Raw genomic sequence first — 26588 nt, forward strand, 5'->3', positions numbered from 1 at the left:
AATACATGGAGAGGAAATCTTACAATTCATTTGTTTATTCTGTAAAGCCTTCATGTTGTGTTGTCTGTCTGTCTGTCTGCCTGTCTGCCTGTCTGTCTGCCTGCCTGTCTGACTGTCTGGCCAACACAGGGCTAAATAGAATCAAATACATGGAGAGCAAATATTACAATTCATTTGTTTATTCTGTAAAGCCTCATTCATGTTGTGCTGTCTGTCTGTCTGTCTGTCTGTCTGTCTGTCTGCCTCTCTGTCTGCCTGTCTGACTGTCTGGCCAACACAGGGCTAAATAGAATCAAATACAGTCAGAGGAAATATTACAATTCATTTGTTTATTCTGTAAAGCCTGATTCATGTTGTGTTGTCTGTCTGTCTGTCTGTCTGTCTGTCTGTCTGTCTGCCTCTCTGTCTGCCTGTCTGTCTGTCTGTCTGGCCAATACAGGGTTAAATAGAATCAAATACATGGAGAGGAAATATTACAATTCATTTGTTTATTCCGTAAAGCCTGATTCGTGTTGTGCTGTCTGTCTGTTGACAGACGCACGTCTGACTGATGTCTGGTTACATAAATTAATGTCAAATCCGTGTCAAATCGAGTCTGATTCAAGTTTTACTTTAAATTCATTTCGGCTCAGAAACGGTTTAAACGAAAACTAAGTGAATGATTAAAGCCCAGGTTTTAATTTACTTATTTTTTCATTAAATCATTAATTTAATAAAAAAATAAAAATAATCACTCAATCAATCATCTAAATAAAAGTGTTTCTATTTCCATCCTCCCAGTGTTAGAACTGACGTATTTACAACCTCCTCTTGTCTCCACGGTGACGTCACCAGCTCATTTATTGATAATTCCATGAAAAACTCTAAAGGGGAACTGTGGACGGCGAAGATGCAAGGGACTGTATTTACTGAAACATCGATTGCGTCACTTCCTGTATACGGTAGGACGCTATTCAGCGAAACGCCGCAGCTCTACGTCACTTCCTGTATTTTTCCTTAAAGGCGGGCCTTGGCGGGATTCTTCGCAGGTCTAATTTTTGAGCTTTTCTTAAGCGGAATCCGAGTCGCATCGGAGCCATCCCAGCTGCAGACATGGTGAGAATCCTTCTCCTCGCTCCTCTAACCTCCTTATACCCGCGCACAGCTTCATTTAACGCGGGGATGGGAGCGTGTCTACATCTGCTCTGCCGGCGGAACGTTCCATGGACGTCGGAGGTTCTTTATGAAGCAGCGTCCTGTTCCCCGGTTGTTTGTCTCCCACATGCGGCCTAAAAACACAGGATGGAATAAGACTTGAGCCGTCTGTGGAACTAGTTATCTCCGTTATGAGTCAGGTGAAAGGTGTACTGACTAGCAGCTCCACGGGCTGGTTAGTGGGGCTAATTTAGTTACTACTACGCTGCTAACCAGCTGCGACCAAGCAGAGTCTGCGAACTGTCCTGCTGCTTATCGGTTACTAACTGGGGTCTGCTTATCGGTTACTAACTGGGGTCTGCTTATCGGTTACTAACTGGGGTCTGCTTATCGGTTACTAACTGGGGTCTGCTTATCGGTTACTAACTGGGGTCTGCTTATCGGTTACCGACCGGGGTCTGGTTGCCGGTTACCGACCGGGGTCTGGTTGCCAGTAATTAACTAGCAGCTGTTTCAGACGGTGGGGAAGAGCAGCAAGATGCTGCAGCACATCGACTTCCGCATGCGCTGCATCCTGCAGGATGGACGCATCTTCATCGGAACCTTCAAGGCCTTCGACAAACACATGAACCTTATCCTGTGTGACTGCGACGAGTTCAGGAAGATCAAGTAAGACTACTTCCTGTTTGTACCCCAAAATACACGGGCACTTCCTGTCTAGCCCCCGTGCTCTTCCTGTCTAGCCTCGATCTTCTCTTGTCTCCAGGCCTAAGAACTCAAAGCAGCCGGAGCGGGAGGAGAAGCGGGTCCTGGGTCTGGTCCTGCTGCGGGGGGAGAACCTGGTCTCCATGACGGTGGAGGGCCCGCCCCCCAAGGATGTAAGTCCTACTGAAATGCATGCTGGGACATGTCAGATACCACGTGTGTGCTGTGGTCCTTAAAGAGCAACTATCAGAGTGTTTATGTTTAATGAATTTGCAATCTGGGCTGATGGAAGACCAAAACCTTTCAAATATTGTTTTTATTTTTTTACTACAATGACGAGCACAAAAATAGAGAAGGTGTGTGGGCGGGTGACACTGCAGGGGGGCGTGGCCTTCTCAGTGCAGTGGCACGGTGCTAGTCAGGCACAGCTTAGTCACTCGTCACGTCTCCTCTTCTTCCAAATTGTAATCTGGTTTCCTGCTCGTCGCATTCAAGTTCAGGCGTGGCAGCGTTGAGCTGGGCATGGCTAACTGCATTACAGCTGTAACTGAGGAAAACCATGGAAATCTTGCATCATTTCCACATGAATTAACTGGATTCAACCTGCCACTATGTACTACACACTGTACTGCATGCTATACACTGTACTACATGCTATATACGTAGTACATACTAGGCATGAACCGGTACATGGGGTGCGGCGTTGGGTTGTGCCGTTGGGGTGCGACATTGGGTTGTGCCGTTGCGTGTGGCGTGGCGATGGGGGATGGTAGCTCAGGCGGTAGAGCTGGTGGTCTAGTAATCTATAGGTTGCTGGTTGGATCCCAGGCTCCTCCTGCTAGCATGCTGTAGTGTCCTTGAGCAAGACACTTACTCCCTAATTGCTCCTGATGGCTGCGTCCGTCGCTGTTTGAATAATTGTAAGTCGCTTTGGATAAAAGTCTCTGATCAATGTAATGGCGTTGGGTTGTGGCAAAGGGGTGCGGCATTGGGGTGCCTTTTTTAATTACAGACTTCTCTTCACACACTCTTTCGCTTTCACTCTCGCTAGGCGCTCACCTTACTTCCACCTCTCCTTCCACACTCTGCTGGGAACCCACCCCCTAGACACCTTGGCCAATGACCCACTATCCTGGACACCCCCCTCCAATCAGATGAACTTATGCAAATGATTACCCCCCCCCCAAAAAAAAACCAACGTACACTCAGTCATACACACAGCGTTACACTAGTTATTTGTGACAGAATACTTTAAAAACATGTTTTACACACTAGGTTAGAGGTGGGGCTAATTGAATTATTAAAGAGCGCAGCATCGAAGCTCTGTTACTGGTTCTGTTAACGCTATTGGAGAACTTCAGAAAATTGATTTTTCTATGTATTTAGCCAATACAACCCATTTCTATCTTGCAATAAGATTAAGATTTGTATAAGAAGCATTTTCGCTATTATCAGAAGAGACATCGCTTTTTGGGCCGGCGGGCCGGCTCTCGCTCACCAGGAGGCGAGGGCCCAGATTGAGCACCAATCTCCCCCTCTCCATGCGCAACGCCCAGAAAATAAGGCGGTGGTAATTCTGCTCTTCATTTGTAGTATTATTATTATTATTATTATATATATATATATATATATATATATATATATATATATATATATATATATATATATATATATATATATATATATATATATATATATATATATATATATATATATATATATATATATATATATATTATATATATATTTTAAGAACTGATCAGAGTTGTGTTAAAGTACCAGATGGATGAGTAGTATCTAAGAGTAGTAGTAGTACTGATAAAACCCTAACGAGACCCATCCCTACAAGTTCCCCGTTCTCCAGATACAACCAGTAGAAACACTGTTTTTCCTGGTTGTATTTGGAGGAACGGGGCATGGCGATCGGAGAGCATATTGACACACATATATAATTATGATTCACCTTATTTATAATTCCTCATTGAAATGTTTTCCGTGTATTTCTTTTAAACATTCTGTTTAAGCCTCTAATTGTAATAAACACTGATATTTATAAAAAAAAAAAAAACCGTTTGACTTGAAGAATCAGTTGACTGACGGGTTCCCTGTGTGCTCACACATATTTACACTTTTATTATCAAAAGAGGAAATGGGTCTTTTCCTTTTTAGTACAAACAGAACATTTTCGAGCAAATCAAACTGGATACGTTCGGTTTGCGGCCACAGATTTAAAAGATGGCGGCTGAAATAAAATGCTGAGAGTGCTCGACCAATCAAATGTTCAGCGCTCCAAGCCCCGCCCCTCTAGTTCCTGGACTTTTGGAGCTTAATTTAGACCCTGGTTCCTCCAGGTCGGTGGAATCAAAGGAGACGGTCAAACAATCTGCAGCAGGTGCCGCCATGTTGGATCTGTAGTCAAACGCAGCGGGAGAGCGACGCTGCTTCAACTCGTTCAGTTTGAAATGTAAAAATTAGTCTTATTAGAAATAAATATTATTAAATGTTTGCGTTGTTATATTAGAATCCCTCCCCCCCTCCCCTGCATGACAATATTAAGTTTTGGATGTTGCCTCAGCTAGCACCACCTCCCACGTCGCCTGGTGCTTTGGGAAGCAGGAGAACAACATTTTATTATTATTTAGAATGGCCCGTCTGACCTCTCTCTCCACAGACGGGCATTGCCCGCGTGCCCCTGGCAGGCGTGGCCGGCGGCCCCGGTGTGGGCCGAGCAGCCGGCAGGGGGATCCCGGCGGGGTCCGCCATGCCGCAAGCCCCCGCTGGGCTGGCGGGACCCGTGAGGGGCGTGGGAGGGCCCTCGCAGCAGGTACGCGCATTATTTTATTATAAAGTCATTGAATTGGTGATTATTGAAATGTTCAGTCTTAAACTTTAATTATTGTTTTAGAAATGAAATATTACTGTTAGCATGTAGCTTGTGTGCTAGCACCGACTGGTTCTGCTTCTAATCAAACTGGTTCTGGTTCTTACTCTAACTGGGTTCTCCAGGTCATGACCCCTCAGGGCAGAGGGACGGTGGCTGCAGCAGCAGCCGGGGCCAGCATCGCCGGCGCTCCGACACAGTACCCCCCGGGAAGAGGAGGCCCCCCCCCGATGGGCCGCGGTGCACCCCCTCCTGGTGAGAACCCGATGACACGTCCTGGTTCCGAATGTGTTGCCGGGGCTTAACACTGTCTGTGCTCCCCAGGGATGATGGGCCCGCCCCCCGGAATGCGGCCCCCTATGGGTCCCCCGATGGGCATGCCCCCCGGCAGAGGGGCCCCGATGGGCATGCCCCCCCCAGGTATGAGACCGCCCCCTCCTGGCATGAGAGGTAAGAACAGAAACACCGCCGTGCCGCCGCACCGCCCCCTACTGGGGCTCATTGCCGTGTCCTGGGTGTGGTTGCTCATGTGACCTCTTTGCTCTCCCCCCCCCAGGACCCCCCCCTCCTGGAATGAGACCCCCCCGGCCGTGAAGACCCCCCCTCTGTTTTTCTTCAGGTTGTTGTATAGTTTGAATTTTTGTATTTTTGATTTTTAATAAAGACTCCGACAGACAACTTTGACTTCCGGATGTGTTGTGTTTCTATGGCATCACTCAGGCAGACCATAATGGTGACGATGATATGAATTATTTAAAGGGTTGGATCATCATCTCACAAGGAAAATAGTGAACTGGCCCTTTAAGTGAATTATCCACAATTGGGTGTGGTGGTGGAATGGGTCAATCTGGTGTCGTCGTGCATCAAACCGATCGGATGGTGCGGGGGCGGAGCCTGCTGCTCACCTATGTTGTCCTAGCAACAAGCTGGTTCTAGTACAACAGAATTAATGAATTTTAGGTTGACATTTTCATCCGTTTTGTTGTCGGTTAAACAGGAAGCGGTTTGTCCTTCAACTTCCTGTTCGACTCATGTTTCAGCCCAAATGTTTGGAACCAAGATTCGACTTTTTAATATTGACGAGTCAGTTGGTGTCAAAGCATCTTCTCATTTTCCGCCTCCTATGGCTTTTTTGCTGAATCGCAATACCAACTTTTAGGTGCATACGCCACCTACTGTGTGGGAGTTTGTAGAACAAGATGTAGTTTATGTGAGTCTATAAAATAAAAACTATTAAACAACCCGGTGTTTAACATTCACCGGTTTCCCTTTTTTTACCCTGTACTGTCATCACGCTGGACATACTATAGAGTATTTGTTCCGTTGCATCGAGGACAAGAGTCTGCAAGTGGAGTTGAACTTCTCAACCTGCAATGGAACTCTTTATTTCTTTAATAAGCAACTGCCGCAACAACTGTCCTGTGATGAGCAGAGCACAGCTTTATGTTACCACCACCAGCAAGCCGCTCTCTGGAGAACTATTTACCATGTTTGGGTTTATAAACAACTTATCACTACTCCAAGAGGAGGAGAATCAGCACGTATGAGACAAACATAAAAACAAACATGCACATGGAAAAACAAACGGAAACAAACATGTACACGGGGAAAAACAAACATGCACATGGAAAAACAAAGATGTACATGGAAAAACAAACAGAAACAAACATGTACATGGAAAAACAAACAAACATGCACATGGAAAAACAAACAGCAACAAACATGTACATGGAAAAACAAACATGTACATGGGAAAACAAACATGTACATGGGAAAACAAACAGAAACAAACATGCACATGGAAAAACAAACATGTACATGGAAAAACACAGAAACAAACATGCACATGGAAAAACAAACAAACAAACATGCACATGGAAAAACAAACAAACATGCACATGGAAAAACAAACAGCAACAAACATGTACATGGAAAAACAAACATGTACATGGGAAAACAAACATGTACATGGGAAAACAAACAAACAAACATGCACATGGAAAAACAAACATGTACATGGAAAAACACAGAAACAAACATGCACATGGAAAAACAAACAAACAAACATGCACATGGAAAAACAAACAAACAAACATGTACATGGAAAAACAAACATGCACATGGAAAAACAAACATGTACATGGGAAAACAAACATGTACATGGAAAAACACAGAAACAAACATGCACATGGAAAAACAAACAAACAAACATGCACATGGAAAAACAAACAAACATGCACATGTAAAAACATACATTAAACAAACATGCACATGGAAAAACAAACACAAACAAACATGTACATGGAAAAACAAACATGTACATGGAAAAACAAACAAACATGCATTTGGAAAAACAAACAGAAACAAACATGTACATGGAAAAACAAACAAACGTACATGGAAAAACAAACAGAAACAAACATGCACATGGAAAAACAAACAGAAATAAACATGTACATGGAAAAACAAACAAACATGCACATGGAAAAACAAACAGAAACAAACATGTACATGGAAAAACAAACATAAAACAAACATGCACATGGAAAAACAAACAAACATGTACATGGAAAAACAAACAGAAACAAACATGCACATAGAAAAACAAACAAACATGCACATAGAAAAACAAACAAACATGCACATAGAAAAACAAACAAACATGTACATGGAAAAAAAAACATGTACATGGAAAAACAAACAGAAACACACATGTACATGGAAAAACAAACAGAAACAAACATGTACATGGAAAAACAAACAAACAAACATGTACATGGAAAAACAAACAAACAAATAGGTACATGGAAAAAAAAAAACATTGAACGCTGACATGAATTGAAAAACAGTTCGTCAGGAACTGGAAAACTGGAACAGCATTTGGTCATGTGGCCTCTTCCTGTCTCAGTTATGGCAGCAAATGAGAGAGAAAAGGAGAGTGTGCTCAGCGTGGGGCACCTGGATGTTAGCCTCCCCCCCTGCCGATGCCAGCAGGCTGCCGGATGTACAGGCCCTCCACCGCCGCTGGCACCCGGGGTGCCCGCCACAGAGAAACCGCACATCAGGAGCAAAAGACCGACAGCCACCCCCCACAACCCAACACACACCCACAAAAGCAAGCAGCCCCCAGGGGCCCCGGAAGGCATTTGGCGGCGCTCTCCACTGCCCCGCTAGCTCGCAGCACCAAACCTGATCTCCAATTGTTCCTTCTATCCCGTCCCTTTTCTTCATTGTATTTAACATTATTACGTGTTAGACATTTTCACTTCTATTCCAATTTGTACAATGTGAATTAACTTTTCCAACAGAAATAAATTATGATTTAATCAGCATCACCATCCCCCCTTTAAAACTGTTTGCATTATATAAGTTTTATATAAATCACGTTTAGCTGCTGCTCCATTGTTGGATGTAGTATAGCGCTCAAAATGGCGCCTGATAGCAGTGACAGGGCGTTTTGCTTAAAATGGCGCCTCTGGTAGGAAATGTCCCTTTGTGACATGTCACATCCATATAGCCTTTATGACGACTTGTTTAGGAGAGACTATATCAGGGATGAAGCTTTTGTCAAAACTCTCTCTCTGGCTCCCGCTCATCTCTTGGTCTTTGACGTTGCTAATATACCATGTTGCATTAGTGCCAATAAAGGATCCATTTTGCGTTCGGTAGGGGATGGTAGCTCAGGCGGTAGAGCTGGTGGTCTAGTGATCTAAAGGTTGCTCCTGCTAGCATGCAACAATTGTAAGTCGCTTTGGATAAAAGCGTCTGATCAATGAAATGTAATGTAATGTAATTTGCATCGCACCCGTCTCCGTCTTATTGAGGAAGCTCCCGACATCAACCAACCTGGGAGGGATCGGTCTTCAGGATCCCAACAACATATATATATATATATATATATATATATATATACACACACACACACACACACACACACACACATATATATATACATATACACATACATATACACTACTCACAAAAAGTTCGGGATATTTGGCTTTCGGGTGAAATTTATGGAAAATGTAAAAAGTTGACGCTCCAGTGATATGATATGATGAAAGTAGAGCATTTAAGTAGAAGATACAATGGTGATTTCCTCATCTCAAACTATGTATTGAAACAAAAGCCAACAACAGTGGTGGGTTTACCACAACAACAAATGTCAACGTCTCAATAACTTGTCATGTGCCCTTGAGCATCAGTTACAGCTTGACAAGGACGTCTCAAGCTGTTCACAAGTCGACTTATTGTCTGCTGAGGCCTGGGCCCCCACTCTTCTTGAAGGGGCCCCTCAGGTCATTGAGGTTCTGGGGTACAGAGTTGGGAGCCTCTACGCGGCCACTCAGCTGATCCCATAGGTTTTCTATGGGATTCAGGTCTGGAGAAAGTGCAGGCCACTCCATTTGAGGTGCCCCAGTCTCCAGCAGCCGTTCCCTAATGATGCCACCTCCATGAGCTGGAGCATTGTCCTCCATGAAGATGAAATGAGGCCTGTGTTGTTCATGCAGGGGCACAATGACTACTTGAATGATAATGTCATTCAGGTAGTATGGGCTTGTCACTGTACCATTCACAAAGTGTAGGGCAGTTCTGTATTGACCAGACACACCTGCCCACACTGTAACACCACCACCACCAAAGGCTCGTCTGGTGACAGCAGTGGCTGATGCGTAGCGCTCTCCTTGATGTCTACATCATTTCTGCTCAACGTGAATCCACTTTCATCAGAGAACAGCACTGAGGCCCCTGGTCCCTCGTCCAGCATCAACGCTCCCTGGCCCCTGCAAGACCATGATGCCTGTGCCTGGTGGTGTGGTCAGGTGCCCTTGCAGGTGGTCTAGCACGCAGACCTCGCTGATGTAAACGGTTTTGAATGGACTGACGTGACACTTGGTGCCTCTCACCTCCCTTAAATGTGCCTGGAGTTGAGTGGCATCATCATGCGGTTCCTCAGGGCACTGTTCACAATGAAGCGCTCATCAGTGTGGGATGTGGCCAAAGGACGTCCACTTCTATGCCTTTCTGTGACTCTTCCAGTCTCTGTATCTCTGTTGCAAGCTGCTGATGACGCTCTGTGACACTCTAAGCTCAGTGGCCACTTCCCTCTGACAACATCCTGTTTGAAGCCTCGCCAGGCGAGGTGCTGTTGATCAGTTGTTGGTGTGGTCTTGGTCTCATGATGTCAACATGAGAACAGCATGATGAAGAGGACTGTTTCAATACCAACTCTAATTGAACCAGGACATTTATTGGTGGATTCATGGATCAAACACCTGTTGTGAATTTTTCCGTTCAGCTCCTTGTTAGAGAACAGCAAGTTGTGCAAAAAGTACTGAGACATTGAACAGTTGGACATGTGCATTCAAAAGTTTAGAGAAGGTCAAATGAAGTTCACCTGTAAAGGTTATCGTGCATTTTAGCTTCATCCTGAAATTTCACCCGAAAGCCAAATATCCCTAAGTAGTGTATATATATAACTCTTATTTATTTATTTATATATTTATACATATATATTTACATATATACATTTATTTATATATATGTATACTGCATATATATATATTTATTTATTAATATAAACATATATATATATTTACATATATATGTATTTATATATTAATATGAATAAATATATATATATATATATATATATATATATATATATATATATATATATATATATATATATATATATATATTTGTTATTTATGAATACCTGCTTATCTGCTCCCCAGTTGAATCCACATCTCATTCAATTAAATATTTTTTTTTACGTTTCTGGTTTTTAACAAGTAGAAGTAGAAGGAATAGAGTAGAAGGAGGAGGAGGAGAACAAAGAGAATAAGGTGAAGAAGAAGAAGAAGAAGAAGAAGAAGAAGAAGAAGAAGAAGGAGAAGAAGGAGAAGGAGAAGAAGGAGGAGAAGGAGGAGAAGAAGAAGGAGAAGAAGAAGAAGGAGAAGGAGAAGGAGAAGGAGAAGGAGAAGAAGAAGAAGGAGAAGAAGGAGGAGAAGGAGAAGGAGGAGAAGAAGAAGGAGAAGAAGGAGAAGAAGAAGAAGGAGAAGAAGGAGAAGGAGGAGAAGGAGAAGGAGAAGAAGGAGAAGAAGAAGAAGGAGAAGGAGAAGGAGAAGAAGAAGAAGGAGAAGAAGAAGAAGGAGAAGGAGAAGGAGGAGAAGGAGAAGAAGGAGAAGAAGGAGAAGGAGGAGAAGGAGAAGGAGAAGAAGGAGAAGAAGAAGAAGGAGAAGAAGAAGAAGGAGAAGGAGAAGGAGAAGAAGAAGGAGAAGGAGGAGGAGAAGAAGGAGAAGAAGAAGAAGGAGAAGGAGAAGGAGAAGAAGAAGAAGGAGAAGGAGAAGAACGGGAAGCTTCTTCTCAGGTATTTGTTTCCCTCCGGATCTCAGAGGGCGGTGCAAACACTCCGGAACTAACGTCAAACCCCCTTCCGCCAGAGCTTGACTTCCGGCAACACACGTGGTCCCCGCAGGAAGAGAGATGGCGTCCGTCGTGGAGGAGCCTGTAGACCTCGTCCGGACCCTTCAGGACCTGGACCCGGGGCCCGAGGAGCCCGAGTCTGAGTTCGAGGACGCAGAGGTGGGTCCGGGGAGAGAAGAGGGAAGAAGGGAGAGGAAATGAGAAAGAATAAATAACATTGCTCCTCACGTACTCAGCTTGTACTGCACTACAAGTACGTTCTGTTGAATGTACTATATATATTAAAATTATATATTTATTATATATTTTCTATATTATTTGTATTAAAAGTACTATATATCCAGAATCCTGAGTGTGTAATACTTAATAATGTACTACTGCACCACCTACACATCCCGCTAATACTTTATAATAACGTACCGGAGTAGTAGTAGTAGTAGTAGTAGTAGTAGTAGTAGTATAAATCTGAATCCTGAAGTGTTCGTAGTAATGCTACAACGATTATAACAATAATAATAATAATAATAATAATACACGGTGACCTGTTTATTCGTCGTAGGTACGTGTGACATGTTTTAGTGAAATGCATGAGAATGTAGTGAAGTTACTACATTGAAACTCATAAAGCAGTTTCATTAATGTTGTAACTACTTTAACCTACTACCACTGTACTGTACCTGTAGTACTACTACTAATACTGCTACAATTGTACCTGTACTACTACTACAACTACTACTACTACTGTACTATACCTGTAGTACTAATACTAACTAGCACTGCTACTACTACTAATCTGTAGATGTATAGTTTGTGATTGCTAACCACTACAGAGTGACAGTCTACACCACACACTGGACACGGTCCAATGTGCATACTGAACCAGAACCTGAACATTTATAGTAAATAATATTATGTCATGAAGCCACTTACTGTAGATATCATTTCTAGTTAATGATATGTCTGATAGGTCGTCATATAGCATCCTACTGTAAATATAATTTATAGTAAATAATATGTCAAGTGTCCTACTGTAAAAATCATTTATAGTAAATAATATATCATAAAGTGTCTTACTGTAAATATAATTTATAGCAAATAATCTAATTTATAGTAAATAATATGATGTCATCAAGTGTCTCAATGTTAATATCATTTAAAGTGAATAATATGTCAAAGTGTCTTACTGTAAATATAATTTATAGCAAATAATATGATGTCATAAAGCATCTTACTCTAAATATAATTTATAGTAAATAATATGATAATGTCAAAGTGTCTTTCTGTAAATACAATTTATAGCAAACAATATGATGATTTTATAGAGCATCTTACTCTAAATATCATTTATAGTTAATAGAAGAAGAAACAGTCTTTATTCGTCACGCAACACACCACCCTAAAACACATGCTTGCACACACATGCACATGCTTTGATGGTGGCTGGTGAAATGATCCTCTGCTTTTGACCCATCCTGGCTTGTCCTTCCTCCGGGGGCACAGCCAGGAGCAGTGGGCAGCATACGTGGACGCGCCGGGGACCAGGTGATAAATCGCTGGTCAGACGATGATGGGTGCATGTTTTTGGTGGGGGTCCTTACTGACGTGAGGTGGAGGAAACCCCTTGTGAGCACGGTGGGAATCGAACCCAGGACCTTCTTGCTGTGAGGCAGCAGTGCAATGCACTGCGCCGGCGTGCCGACAGTAATGATGAGATGATCAGATGATCAGGCAGTAGTAAGGTGTGCAGTTGGCGTGACCAAGGCACTCAAAGTGGAGGTGGGATTGCATCAAGGATCAGCTCTGAGCCCTTTCTTGTTTGTAGTAGTGATGGACAGGTTAACAGATGAAATCAGGCGGGAGTCGCTGTGGACCGGTTGTGAGTAAGTTGTTTAGTGAATTGGCTGCTGATGGCTGCCACTTTGTTAGTAAAAAAGGAGGCAAGGCAGTCAGCAGTGAGGTTAGTAGCTGGGGAAGGTGGCTGAGGGTAGAGCAGAGACTTGAAGGTGGCGAATAACTTACGTGTGTCTGTGGCACCGTTGATCCTATCGTTGAAGAAGGCCTTCTTGGCAGCAGTGATGCTGGAAGAGAAGGAGGACAGCAGTGTCTGGTAGCTTGCAAGATCCTCAATTGTTTTGGATTTGTGCCATTTCCTCTCGGCTGCTCTGAGGTCAGTGCGCGTTGTCCGGAGGGTGTCAGTCAGCCAAGGGTGCGACTGGGTTGATCGAGCGGGTCTGGTGGATAGTGGACACAGGCTCCAGACATGAGCTCAAGGTGGAGCAGAGAGAGTCAGTGGCATCATTAACCTGCAGAGAGGAGAAAGTGCCATGGGGTGGAAGAGAAGAGGAGAGCACAGAGGAGAAGTGGGTGGGAGACAGGTTGCAGAGATTGTGGCGGATAGTAACCATGGGTGGGGCGGTGGGGGGTTGTTTTGGTAGCTGGACATTGAAGTGGATGAAGAAGTGGTCAGAGAGATGAAGAGGAGTGACCCTTAGGTTGTCCGTGGTGCAGCTCCGAGCAAGAATGAGATCAAGCTCTTTGCCAGCCTTGTGAGTCGGTGGAGTCGGTGGAGTCGGGACCTGTCTTAGGTCGAATGAGCGAACCAAAGACAGGAAGTCAGCCGAGCTCGCACTGTCCAAGTGGATGTTCATGTCTCCGAGGACGAGCATGGGACACTCATGCTCAGGAATTAATGACAGCAGGGTGTCAAGCTCATGTAGGAAGTCACCTAGTTGTCCTGGTGGACGGTAGATGACGACCACATAGGCTTTCACCGGAGCAGTCACCAAGACGGCGTGATATTCAAAGGGGGCAAAGTTGTTTAAAGGCAGCAGTGGATTAAATTTCCATGTGTTGGAAATTAGCAGGCCAGTCCCACCACCACGGCCAGATGGTCTGGATGTGTGGGAGAATGTGTAGTTAGTGGAGAGTGCAGCCGGGGTTGCGCTATCTTCCGGTTTAATCCATGTCTCAGTGAGAGCAAGGAGCTCCAAGGAGAGGTGGTTGGCATGACCAGAAATGAAGTCTGCCTTGTTAACTGCAGATCGACAATTCCACAAGCCAACAGAGAAGGAGGTCTTTGCAGAAGATGTTTGCTGCAGAGACCTGAGGTTACCCGGATTGCATCGGCGTATGGTATAACGAGGCTTTCTGGGTGACCTTGAAGTTGTGGGGATGCGGTAGTAGCACATTTTGTATGGAGTGAGAGAAAGAAGGCAGGTTTGCCTTGTTCGGTGTCCTTGCTTCGGTTGACGTGCAGAGGTAGACGTGCGTCTTTACACGAGAGCGACTACAAATGGGCCAACGCTTGAAGCTAACGCTTCAAGGGCAGGACCATAAATAGGTGATAGAATACAGCTGCTCATGTGATTAGGGTTGCACCTGGCTAAGAGCACGCCCACATAAGAGAGGACTTACCTGAATAGGGGGTGTGTCTGGAACACAAGCTTGTTGGCAGATCAGCAAATAGCAGTGAAATGTGCAGAGTCAAACCAGTAGTCCAAGTTGCAATACTACAATATGAGCAGTGATACACTACACAGCAACCTCAGCACTAGAGCTCGACCCATAAGCCACCAACTACGTGCACACACCATGTAGGTCCCCCGCTGACTGACTGCTGACTGACCGCTGACTGACCGCCGACGCTCCAACTGCAAATTTTCACGGTCGTATCTTGGAGCAGTCGGTCGCAAGTTGATAGAAATGTTGGCGACTATCACTACTGGTATCTTGGATTAATCGTAAGTAGATGCAGACGTCAGTCCAGGTACCACTGTAATAATAATAATAATAATAATAATAACCTTTGTACAGCAACTGTGATACACAACATGTAACTCTACATTCAAAGCAGGGAATGAGAGCATGACAATACACTGAGTTATTACCCCAAATGCAACTTTTCTTACTTCCTGTGTCTTTCTTCCTACGTCCTGTTTCTTTCATCCTGCTTCTTGTGTCTTTTGTCCTACTTCCTGTTTCTTTTGTTCTACTTCCTGTTTCTTTTGTCCTACATCCTGTTTCGTTTGTCCTACTTCCGGTCCCTTGCGTTATCATATTATGTGTGAAAATGTTCCTGAATGTAGCTGCATGTGTGGATAGTGGAAGTCGGTAGCGATGACAGAAAAGTTATCCCAGTAATTTACCGGGAACTATGTGTGAAAATGACTCACGTCTAAAATAGCAGGACAAGCAGGAGTGCTCACGGTGTTGTTGCTGTTTCCAAACAGGAAGAGCCCATCGTCTTGAACAGGAAGAGGAAGTTGGCTCAGACTGGAGGAGGAGCAGGGGGGGCGCACTTCAACGCCAACTTCCTGTTTGATGCCAAAGGAGTGGAGCTGGACGATGATGAGTGGATGATGAAGGACGTGATGGAGCAAATAAAAAAACAGGTGAGAGACTTTCTGTAAACATGTACCAACGTGTCTTTTCTGCAAACTACTGACAAGTACTACTGTAAACTACTGAAATGTACTACTGTAACTAATGACATATACGACAGTAAACTACTGACAAGTACTACTGTAGACTACTGAAATGTACTACTGTAACTAATGACATATACGACAGTAAACTACTGACATGTACTACTGTAAACTACGGACATATACTGTACTTGTGACATATACTACTGACATGTACTACTGTAAACTACTGACGTACTACTGTTAACTACTTACTACTGTAAACTACTGACATATACTACTGTAAACTACTGACACACTACTGATGTTTACTACTATAAACTACTGACATATACAACAGTAAACTACTGACATATACTACTGACATGTACTACTGTAACTAATGACATATACAACAGTAAACTACTGACATGTACTACTGTAAACTACGGACATATACTTCTGACATATACTACTGACATGTACTACTGTAAACTACTTACATATACTACTGTTAACTACTTACATACTACTGATGTTTACTACTGTAAACTACTGACATATACTACTTTAAACTACTGACATATACTACTGTAAACTACTGACATACTACTGATGTTTACTACTGTAAACTACTGATATTTACAACAGTAAACTACTGACATATACTACTGACATGTATTGCTGTAAACTACTGACATGTACTACTGTACACTACTGACATAGTACTGTAAACTGCTAACACATACAACAATAAACTACTGACACAACTGTAAACTACTGACATGTACTACTGTAAACTACTACTGACAAGCACTATTGACAACTAAGGCTGCAAACTACTCACAAGTACTACTGTAAACTACTGACAAGTATTACTAAAATCTACTGACATTTACTACTGTCAACTACTGAATGTACTACTGTAAACTACTGACATATGCTGAATGTACTACTGTAAGCTACCGACATGTACGGCTGTAAACTACTGACAAGTACTACTGACAAGTACTACTGTAAACTACTGACATGTATGACTGTAATTTACTTACATGTACTACTGTAAACTACTGACATATATTACTGACATGTAGTATGGTAAACAACCGACATACTACTGACCTATACCACTGTAAACTACTGACAAGTACTACTGTAAACTACTGACAAGTACTACTGACGAGTACTTCTGACAAGTACTACTGACATGTACGACTGTAAACTACCGACATGTACGGCTGTAAACTACTGACAAGTACTACTGACAAGTACAACTGTAAACTACTGACATGTATGACTGTAAATTACTTACATGTACTACTGTAAACTACTGACATATATTACTGACATGAAGTACGGTAAACAACCGACATACTACTGACCTATACCACTGTAAACTACTGACAAGTACTACTGTAAACTACTGACGAGTACTACTGACGAGTACCACTGACAAGTACGACTGTAAACTACTGACAAGTACTACTGTAAACTACTGACAAGTCCTACTGTAAACTACTGACATGTACTACTGTATCACTCATCCACCCATCACTCCACCCATCAATCCATCCATCCATCACTTTATTATTCCCTAACCCCCCAGAAAGCCCCCACTACTCTGGATCAGAAGATCGAGAAAGTGAGGAAGAGGAGGAAAGCTGCAGTAAGTACACTCTACTGTAGTTCTATGTACTCTGTGTACTGTGTGTACTCTGTGTACTGTGTAGTTCTCTAATGTCAAGCATTTCCTGGTCAGGAGAAATTCCCCCCGCTGTCCCAGGACCCTGCAGAACACAAAGAGGAGGATGAAGGAGAGGAGGAGGAAGATGTGAGCGGAAGTGACGATGACGAGTTTGGCTCTGGAGATGAAGAGCTTCTGACCAGGGCTGGTGGGTGGAGACACCTTTATCTACACCTTCATCTATAATCCCATTGGAACTTGCACAGGGCTCCAGACTAACCTTTTCCACAGTAGTGCTGGTGCTCCCAACTGAACATTTCAGGAGCACCAGCACAAAATGTAGGAGCACAACTGTAATGGACACGCAACACATTCATATTTTTTACAGTTTAACAGTTTTACTGACAGATGCTCTGGTAATTTATTTTAAAGGAAAAAGTCACAAAGGCCCCTTTTCCACCAAGGCATTTTGAGGGCCGGTTCAGAGCCGGTGCCGTATCTGCCCGAGTTGAACCAACTGTAAACTGGCAGCAGCCCAGAACCAGCACTCGGCTCGTGTTGGTGGAAAAGGGGTAAAAGCGAAGTAGTGCTTTCACAGAAAAATATCATAAAGTAATTATGTAAGTAATTGTCCTTAATTACTTTACTTGTGAACAAATAACTGACAGTGTTTATGAACAGGATGTAGCGGTAGTGAAAACTTTTATGACCCGCCTCTTTTATCTGATTGGCTAAGCGACCATCATGTGACATTGATGAACGGCGCTGCTGTTTGGTTCTCGACCAAAAGTAAAGAAGGTGAGTCGCACGGGAGAGGGAGCCAGTGGCGTTTCGTACAGATGATTTCAAGAGGTTTAGAGTTCCAAACTATAATGTTTTAGGGAGGCGGTTTCGGAACACCAGAGGGCGGATATTTTGGTCGGCAGCTCGGGCATGGCACTGAAATGAGGCCCTGAATGAGCCCCGATCGCCCCTCTCCATGCGTAGTGCCCAGAAAATGAGGCGGTGTTAATTCTGCTCTTCATTTGTTGTAGTTTTTCCTCCATGTTTTTTTTAAAGAACAGATCAGAGTTGTGTTAAGGTACCAGATGGATAAGTAGTATCTGTAAGAGTAGTACTAGTACTGATAAAATCCTAACGATACCTATCCCTATAAGTTCCCCGTTCTCCAGATATTTTCTGGTTGTATTTGGAGGAACGGGGCATGGCGATCGGAGAGCATATTGACACACATATATAAATATATTTATGATTCACCTTATTTATAATTCCCCATTGAAATGTTTTCCATGTGCTTTTTGTAACATTCTATCTGTTTTATCCTCTTATTGTAATAAACACTGGTTAAACAAAACCCTAACACTAACCCTAACCCTAACCCAAACACGGTTTGACTTGAAGAATCTCAGTCGACTCACGGGTCTCCTGCTGTTGATTGGACTGATGCCCTATGTAGCGTGACACTGCGAGAGCCTCAGCTCTCACTCACTCACACACACAAATCCCGCTCCCTCCTCATGTTTATACGATGATGATTTAAAAGAAAAAGAAAAACTGGCAGGATATTTGCCAGTTGCACTGGTGCTCCTAGTTATAAAATCTAGTAGCCCTGTCTCCAAAAATGGTCGCAATGCTGAGCCCTGTTGTATGATTTATTATTTTTAATATTCTAATATATTCAAATTTTTAATGCTCAAAATTACTGGGGCGTGCGGGCAGCTCCCATCAGAGCGACCTTTTCTCCAAACAAAGCAAATAAAAACTCTAGATGTATTTAATTTACTCCGTTTCCTGCTGCTGCTCTGCTGTGGAGCAGAGCAGCAGCCCCTGATAAAATCCCACCCGACTTCTCACCTCCCAGTGGAAAGTACCCAACGGCCCGGCACCGTCACATGTCAATTGAGTTGCTAACGTTCGTCCAAACATTTATAATCAACTATTTATTTATCAAATAATTATTTGAACGTTAATTTTATATTTATTTGTTTGATTATTTGTAATATTGGAATTTTGTTCCTGCAGCAATTATCTTCACCTTCACCTCCATCAGATTGCAGTGCTTTTAACCTGGAGCTGCTGTTTGATTGGAATGAAATACATGCTCACTTCCTGTTCCACAGACATGCTGAGGGAGAAGAAGAGGAGGAGGAAGAAGAATGTGGAGGAGGAGGAAGAGGAAGTGGTGAGCTGCCATATTGGTTATCATGGGATGGAGAGAAGCTCAGATTCTATACAACAGTTTTATATTTTAATGCTAAAGTTGTTATTGAACGTCGTTCACATGTGGAAACATCACATTTCGCATAATAAAAAAAAACATGCTTTTATATCTTGTGTGTGTTCCAGGCTCCAGAGGCGTACTACGAGGACGGCTCAAACTATGACGACAAACTGATGTTCCAGGACATGAACCTCTCCAGACCCATCCTGAAGGTGACTGACCCCTCACTCCTGGCTCTGACCCCTGGACCCCTCACTCCTGACCCCTGGATCCCAACCCTGACATCTGACCCCCATGTTGTCTGTGTGCAGGCCATCACGGCGGTGGGGTTCCAGCAGCCGACCCCGGTCCAGAAGGCCTGCGTCCCTGTGGCGCTGCTGGGGCGGGACATCTGTGCCTGCGCCGCCACGGGGACAGGTACGGTGACATCACTTCCTGTCTGGTCCTTCTTCTCCGCTCCTGGACGGTTCTCTCTAACCCCTCCCCCCTACAGGAAAGACAGCGGCCTTCATGCTCCCCGTCCTGGAGCGGCTGATCTACAAGCCCCGGGAGTCCCAGCTGACCCGGGTTCTGGTCCTGGTGCCGACCCGGGAGCTGGGGATCCAGGTCCATGCTGTAGCACGTAGACTGGCCCAGTTCACCATCATCACCACCTGCCTGGCTGTGGGTAAGAGTCAAGTGGAAGTTGTTGGAGTTGGAGAAGAGGTCCTTTAATTTAAGATAATTTATTATAAAAAGATCTGAGTTTGTCTCTGCAGAGTTGGTTAAATACACAGATACAAACCCTTTTATAATGTCTAGTCGTGGAGTGTGTTCTTAGCAGAATATTCCAACAATTTGTCTAATTAAATCGTAGTGTCTACCAGACTGACTTATCTCTTGGGAGTGACATTGAGCTACACTCAAGCCACCATTTCAATAGCCAAAACAATATATTGCGCTATGCACATTCTCTTACTTTTATTTTATTTGTACATAATTCCCCTTGTTGGAGCTACCAAGCTCCAAACATTAATTTCCTGAAAAGCAATTGAGTATATATCTCCTGAAGTGAATCTTCAGGGGCTTCTTTGCTTACATGCGTTACATGCATTTTATGTGGTTATATTTGATTATCAGAAAAAACTGTCTGGACTCAATACTTTCATGATGGATAAAAACAAGCAAAACCATTGTGGTATAAACAGGAAAAAAAGATAACCAAATATCAACCTCACTTATGGCAGGTGTGTGTTTACAATTCTTCGAATATGAGTGAGTACAGGCTGGAACTCTTTTGATACATGTCTTATTTAGTACAAACTGGATCTCTTTTGACACCGTGATCTATGGGATGTACAGAGACCATATCTATACAGGTATGAGGTTTCCAGTAAGAATAATTATTTCACAAATACTTGACTTTACCCGCCCTCAGCGTTCCGTCCCAGATTCCTTGTTGGTGACACAGGATGTCTTCCTGCACGTTACTTTGTTGGAGCTTGGAGCTACTGTCGGAGTAGGACACTGCTTCCATACTCATTAGGTTCCAACGTAGCTGTAGACTCTACAGTAGGGAAATGTAGATTTCCTCATTGTAGAGTGGGGGCAGCGTTCGACGTTCACCCACTGTAGTCTTCCTCAATCGTCTGTTGAAGACTCGGAAATCCGTCTTCTCCAATCTCTGGATCCTTAGGAGTATTTCTCCAAGTAGGGTTCACTGCTTCATCATGAACGGCCACCACCTCCACTTGACTGGTGACTTGGCAGAACCATAATATTCTCGTCCCAGTCAGGTTGTAAGTAGTCTGGTCTAATGAGACACTATTCTTGAATCTTAAGGAGTTGCCTTCCATCAGGAATATCTGTTGTGGGGTTAAAGGAATCCATCTGAATGGTGAGGTCACTGGATCACTTCCAGGTGAGTTTTTTAACTACGAGTTGGAAGTCCGTCCATATGTTGAATTAGTCGTTTTGGGACCCGGGTCTTAACAACTTAGTTTTCTCCATAGTTCCATCCTCTACATGTTTCCCATTTTCTGCATGGGCTATTGCCAGTTGCTGCAGTTGTTCCGGGTTAGGCTGTGTAATATATCTCTAGTACCTAGCCTAAGAGAGAGTCAAGTCATTCTCCATTATTAGCTTGTGAAGTTCCGGTGTCATTGAGGATTTGCTGTAACTACGTTTATGTTGTCATCGCTGTCATTATCAGAGTCCGGCACTGGATACAGGATAGGTATAGGATACAAGTCAGGGGAGTTGTCGACTGAGACGGCTACTTGTATCATCATCTGCTTGGTCAGGGTGCAGGTCACCAGGCTTCTCAGTACAGGGATAGGGCAACAGAAAATGATCCTCACTGCCAGTAGGCAGATTCCTGCTGCAGCTGCTATCTTCAACAGGGTGGACCTGGACCGTGTAAATTTCAGTTATACTCAGGTGAATTAGTCTTTCTCATACCCAGCATTCCTCTTACTTCCTTTCTGATGTTTTTAATTTTGTCCATGGCTTAAGTGAATGTTCCTTCTGGGGAGGTGTTGTCTGGAATGAAGATACAACCTAAGACTCCTATGAGAGCGCATACTCCGCCTTTCTCAGCCAGCAGCCAGTCTAAAACTTGTCTATTTTGCCAGGTCATGGCACTGTTTGCGGATAGCTGTTCGCCTTATGCTGAGAGCTTCATCTGTGTAATTGATGAATCTTTGTTGATTGTAATAGATGTAATTGATCCAGTCAATGTTTTTGTTTGGGGTGATCCACACCCCAAACACCCCTTAGTCTTGTTGTGTTGTTGTGTCTATTCTGGTTGTCTTTTTGCACTTTCATGTTATATGTTGTGTGTTACAAATATTACTTGCACATTTGGAGTATGGGGAAACGCAATTTTGATCCTCTTTGTAATCACGTGTTGCATGGTACGATTGACAATAAAGTACACTTTGAACTTGAACTTTGAACTTTGAACACCAAGATGGATTTGAATCCTGCTTCTATTTGATTTCCAGCCTTGAATTCATGTGGGATACCCCTAGGTTGTGTTATGCTATCTATGGTGACTTAGGGATCAGGTTTGTACGCTCTCTTGGTTCTCATTTTCCCGTGGTTTGCTGTCTTGACCAAAGCATTGGCAGGGAAAGAAGCTATTCCCATACTCGCTTATACTCTAGCACATCTACTTGACCAGTCTTTGTGGAGAGTTGAGCGTAATTTGTCTTCATCACACAACAAATATTGGTCGGTGACTGGTTTATTTTGTTTATGGTAGACGCACATAGGGGGCTGTGGGTTTGTTGTCGTTTTAATACTGGGTCAACATGACTCCCTTGCTCGCAGTTAGATTCTGAAATGTTCCAAATGGTCGAGCAGTATTCGTCGGGCAACTGTCCTACAGGGGTTTGTCCATTATTTCACTCATAACACTCAAATTCTCCTCTCAGCCATAATTTCAGACCCATAGTGGGATTATAGGTTGTCCAATCTGTGGACAGCCTGATATGTATTCCTTTACATTCTTTTCCTACCCTTGTGTCTGGATGGTCCCGCCATTTAAATGGTCCGGCTCTGACCACCCTATAAGGACCTTTTCTTCTTGGATTGCTCTTGTTTTTTCTGTACAGTGACAGCATGAGCATAAATTATTTTGTGCACATTAATTATTTGTTTTCCAAAAGCTTTCATATATTTTTCCAGAATTTCTAACTATGGTCCTTTGGCGGCTCCTTTGTACACTGGTGCAGGCATGGGTCCACCCCTAAGTATTTCATGCGGTGTTAGTTGCTTTTTTCTATTCATACTTCCTCTATAGGATGGCAAAGCAATTGGTAGTGCGTCTAACCAGTTCATTTATGTGTGAATGCATATTTTTAGCAATTTGTTTTTTATTACGCCATTAGCTCTTTCTACCATTCCCTGGCTCTGGGGGTGATGAATGCAGCCTAGCCTTTGCCTAATTCCAAATTTTTGTAGAAGGTATTTCACGTTTTTTTTCCACGCATTCCTTGCCATTGTCCAAACTTATTATTGATAGGATACCGAAACTTGGTATAAGTTCTCTGCTCTCTGGTCCGAGGGAGGGAGGAGCAGATATAGTCCTTAATCAGCCCTTTGAAGCACTTGACCACATGACCACCAAGGTTAGCACCATGGGTCTGTTGTCATTCAGGCAGGCTGGGGAGGCATTCTTGGGTACAGGGACGATGGAGGATCTCTTAAAGCAGGTGGGGACCATGGATTAGGCCAGGGAGAGGTTGAAAATTGTGGTGTACACACACAGGAGCTACCTGGTTAGCACAGGTCTTCAGTGCCCTCCCAGATATGCCATCCGACCAGCAGCTTTCCTTGTGTTCACACAAAGCAGAGCCCTCCTCACCTCATGTTCTGTCACGGAGAGTGCGTGATCTGCCCCAGCTGAGGAACTCCCCTCAGCTGCGATAGCCAGCCCGCTGACGATGTTGTCGTTAGACGGCGAGCTAGCGGCGCTAGTCTCAAACCATGCATAGGAGGAGGTCAGGTCATCAGCTAGTGAGGAGCCAGCACTCCCAATAGAGGGGGGGCTGCTCCGATAGTCCGTAATATATAGTAGATAGTCGTAATATATAATAGATAGTCTGTAGTTCCTGCCATAGGCTCCTGGTGTTGTTCAGCTCCATTTGTCTCTGCATCCTGTCCGCGTTGTTCTTCTTAGCGGTTTCACCGGCTTTCACAGGTTGTAGGACTCCGCTTTATAGTCCTCCAGGTTACCGGATGCCAAGCCGGGGTTGTAAGCAGCGGTGTGAGCATTCTGAGCGGCGTGGATGGATTTGTCAACCCATGGTTTCTGATTAGGAAAAATTATAATCTTAACTGATGTAAGCCGTGGTTACTTCCGCAAACTCGCTGACATCAGGGGAACTTCATTGGAACATATCCCAGTCGACGTCACTCAGTGCGTCTTGTGACATCGCCTCTGATTGGTCGGACCACCGCTTTACGTCCCTCGTCACTACTGCTTCGCGTACACTTCTTTGTTGATACGCTGGAATCAAAAAAATGGCGGTGTGGTCCAACTTCCCCAAAGGTGGGCGAGGAACAGCCTTGTATCCACTCTTAAATGAAGTGTAACAGTGGTCCAAAGTTCTTTCCCCCCTGGTGGTACGCGTATGTTGGTGGAAGTAAGGCATAAGTTTTTTTAAGGTTCGCCTTATTGAAGTCACCAGTTATCACCATCACCGCATCAGAGTGTTCGTTTTTATGCCAACACAGCACGTTGTGTAGGACCTATAGCGCTGCCACGGTGTCCACCTGCGGTGGAATCTAGACTGCCGTCATAATAACTGAACTGAACTCCCAAACAGGTGGCATGAGATGGTCGGATGCTCAAGGTCCGCTGGGCCGGAACAGGTAAGTGTCGTTGTCCTTTGGATTACACCAATTTGTCATAAAGCAAACTCCTGCGCCCCTTGATTTGCAGAATTCCTCCATTCTATCCGCCATGGAAAACAGAGATGGACTCAAAAGGATAGATGACTCGATCCGGTACCAACACCCTAAGCCATGTTTCCTTCAAGCAGATGATATTAGAGTCTTGAATATCCCACTGGAACGTAATCCTTGCCCTGAGATCATCCATGTTGTTCTCCAGAGACTGGACATTAGCAAGAAAGATGCTAGGTAGAGGTGGACGGTGGGCTTGAGCTCTCAGTCGATTTCGAATGCCTCTGTATGCTGCTCTGTGTTTTCTCTGCCATTTTCCCACGTTCACCTTGTTGTTATGGTGATCGGGTCTGAGAATCTCTGCCCGCCACGCTGGGTTGTTCGAAAATGTATCTAAAAAAACGGTGCTTTAAGTCAACGTTTACATTTTAGAGTGTATTCCTGTCGTAGGTATTTAATGCCAGTGAGTTTCTGGTGAAAACATAATTTAAAATACACATAAAAACTAAAAGAAATGTACAGCTCCACAAATGTCCACCCATTGGTACAGCGCCATTTTAGTGTGTGTGAGTCCTTGAGTGAGTGTAGTGAGTCTTTGACATGTATGTATCCAGGTCTAATAAACACAAGATGATATAATCTACATACTGTATTGCTGTACTTGTGATTTTATCATGCAAATCCTCTAAATCTTCCTTCAGTGCTTTGTTAAAAATGTGGGGACTATGCTTAAAGCCTTGGGGCACCCTTGTGTATGTATAGGATTGGTTCCTATATGTGAATGCAAATATATGTATAATTGAAGGACTAAGGGGCACGCTAAAGAATGCTGAACAACAAACAATTACTGTAAACCATTTGGCATCCGGGGGTACATTTGAAATCAGTGTGTGTGGGTTCGGTAGTTCTGATTGATAAGTTTCTACTACTTCATTTACTGCTTTTAGGTCATGCACTAATTGGTACTTGTCTTTTGTCTGCTTTGAGGATTGGCAGTATAGGGGTGACGCTAACGGGGTGGGGTTCAGGTATAATCACTCCAGCTTTCAAAAGTCCCTGTATTGCTTTAGAAATACCTTCCTCAGCTTGCGATTAAAGGGGGTACTGCATTTTCCATGGTGGCCTAGAGCCTGTTTTTAGTTTGATTTCAACTGGTTGTGCGGATTTAATTAATCCTACGTCTGTGTCATGTTGTGACCATAGGTTAGAAGGCACAGAAGCCATCATTTTGTGTTTCAAATTCAAGGTTTGGTTTGAATATTCAGAGACTTGTGGAAGCCCTACAACTTGGGGTTGTACTGAGCAGAATGCAGAAATCATTATCTTGATATAATTCCCATCCACGCTATGTCATATTTGTTTATTCTGAGTTATATGTAGTCTGAGAGGCTTCTTTTATCATTGGGCCCAAATGTTTTAGTTCATATCCTGGGCTTACGTAAATTGTAATGTCTAGACTACTATTCTTGATGTTGAATTCTCTCGTCAAATAAGGAGAGTTTTCTACCACCATGGCTGCTCTTTGTTTACCCATTATATTGGAGCTGGTCACTAGCTGTACCTCCTTGGGTTGGTTTGCTAACCACGGTTCTAGTTGGGCCTCACTTTCATTCTTGAAATACTGTAGAGTGCAGTGAAGATCATCGCTGGTACTGCTTCAGGGAGAGTTGCTTGTACAAACCTGTCCCATTTGTGAATTTCTTCAGCAAATTGTTGATGTATGTTCGACCAACCAATACA

The 26588-nt window shown here is 43.6% G+C and overlaps 2 protein-coding genes across 4 annotated transcripts in view; both read left to right on the forward strand.

The window, feature by feature from the left end:
- Positions 1–967: 967 nt before the first annotated feature.
- On the forward strand, positions 968–5398 carry snrpb (small nuclear ribonucleoprotein polypeptides B and B1). Its single transcript, XM_080000292.1, has 7 exons — positions 968–1095; positions 1652–1803; positions 1901–2012; positions 4511–4663; positions 4846–4975; positions 5045–5170; positions 5277–5398. The coding sequence occupies exons 1-7, from the start codon at positions 1093–1095 to the stop codon at positions 5312–5314; spliced, it is 714 nt and encodes a 237-aa protein (XP_079856418.1). The 5' UTR covers positions 968–1092; the 3' UTR covers positions 5315–5398.
- A 5794-nt stretch (positions 5399–11192) lies between these two features.
- Positions 11193–26588, forward strand: part of ddx27 (DEAD (Asp-Glu-Ala-Asp) box polypeptide 27) — a 34097-nt gene continuing 18701 nt past the window's right edge. The window contains exons 1-8 of one of the 3 annotated variants that reach the window (XM_080001513.1): positions 11193–11308; positions 15379–15540; positions 17159–17218; positions 17312–17444; positions 19357–19418; positions 19583–19669; positions 19769–19874; positions 19951–20124. In XM_080001513.1, the coding sequence (XP_079857639.1) occupies positions 11210–11308; positions 15379–15540; positions 17159–17218; positions 17312–17444; positions 19357–19418; positions 19583–19669; positions 19769–19874; positions 19951–20124 (883 nt within the window). In that variant the 5' untranslated portion in view covers positions 11193–11209. Of the gene's footprint in view, positions 11309–11340; positions 11403–15378; positions 15541–17158; positions 17219–17311; positions 17445–19356; positions 19419–19582; positions 19670–19768; positions 19875–19950; positions 20125–26588 lie in introns of those variants that run through there. The other 2 variants (XM_080001514.1, XM_080001515.1) reach the window with 2 other exon arrangements.

Source organism: Zeus faber (genome assembly GCF_960531495.2).
Source record: "Zeus faber genome assembly, chromosome: 5".
NCBI lineage: Eukaryota > Metazoa > Chordata > Actinopteri > Zeiformes > Zeidae > Zeus > Zeus faber.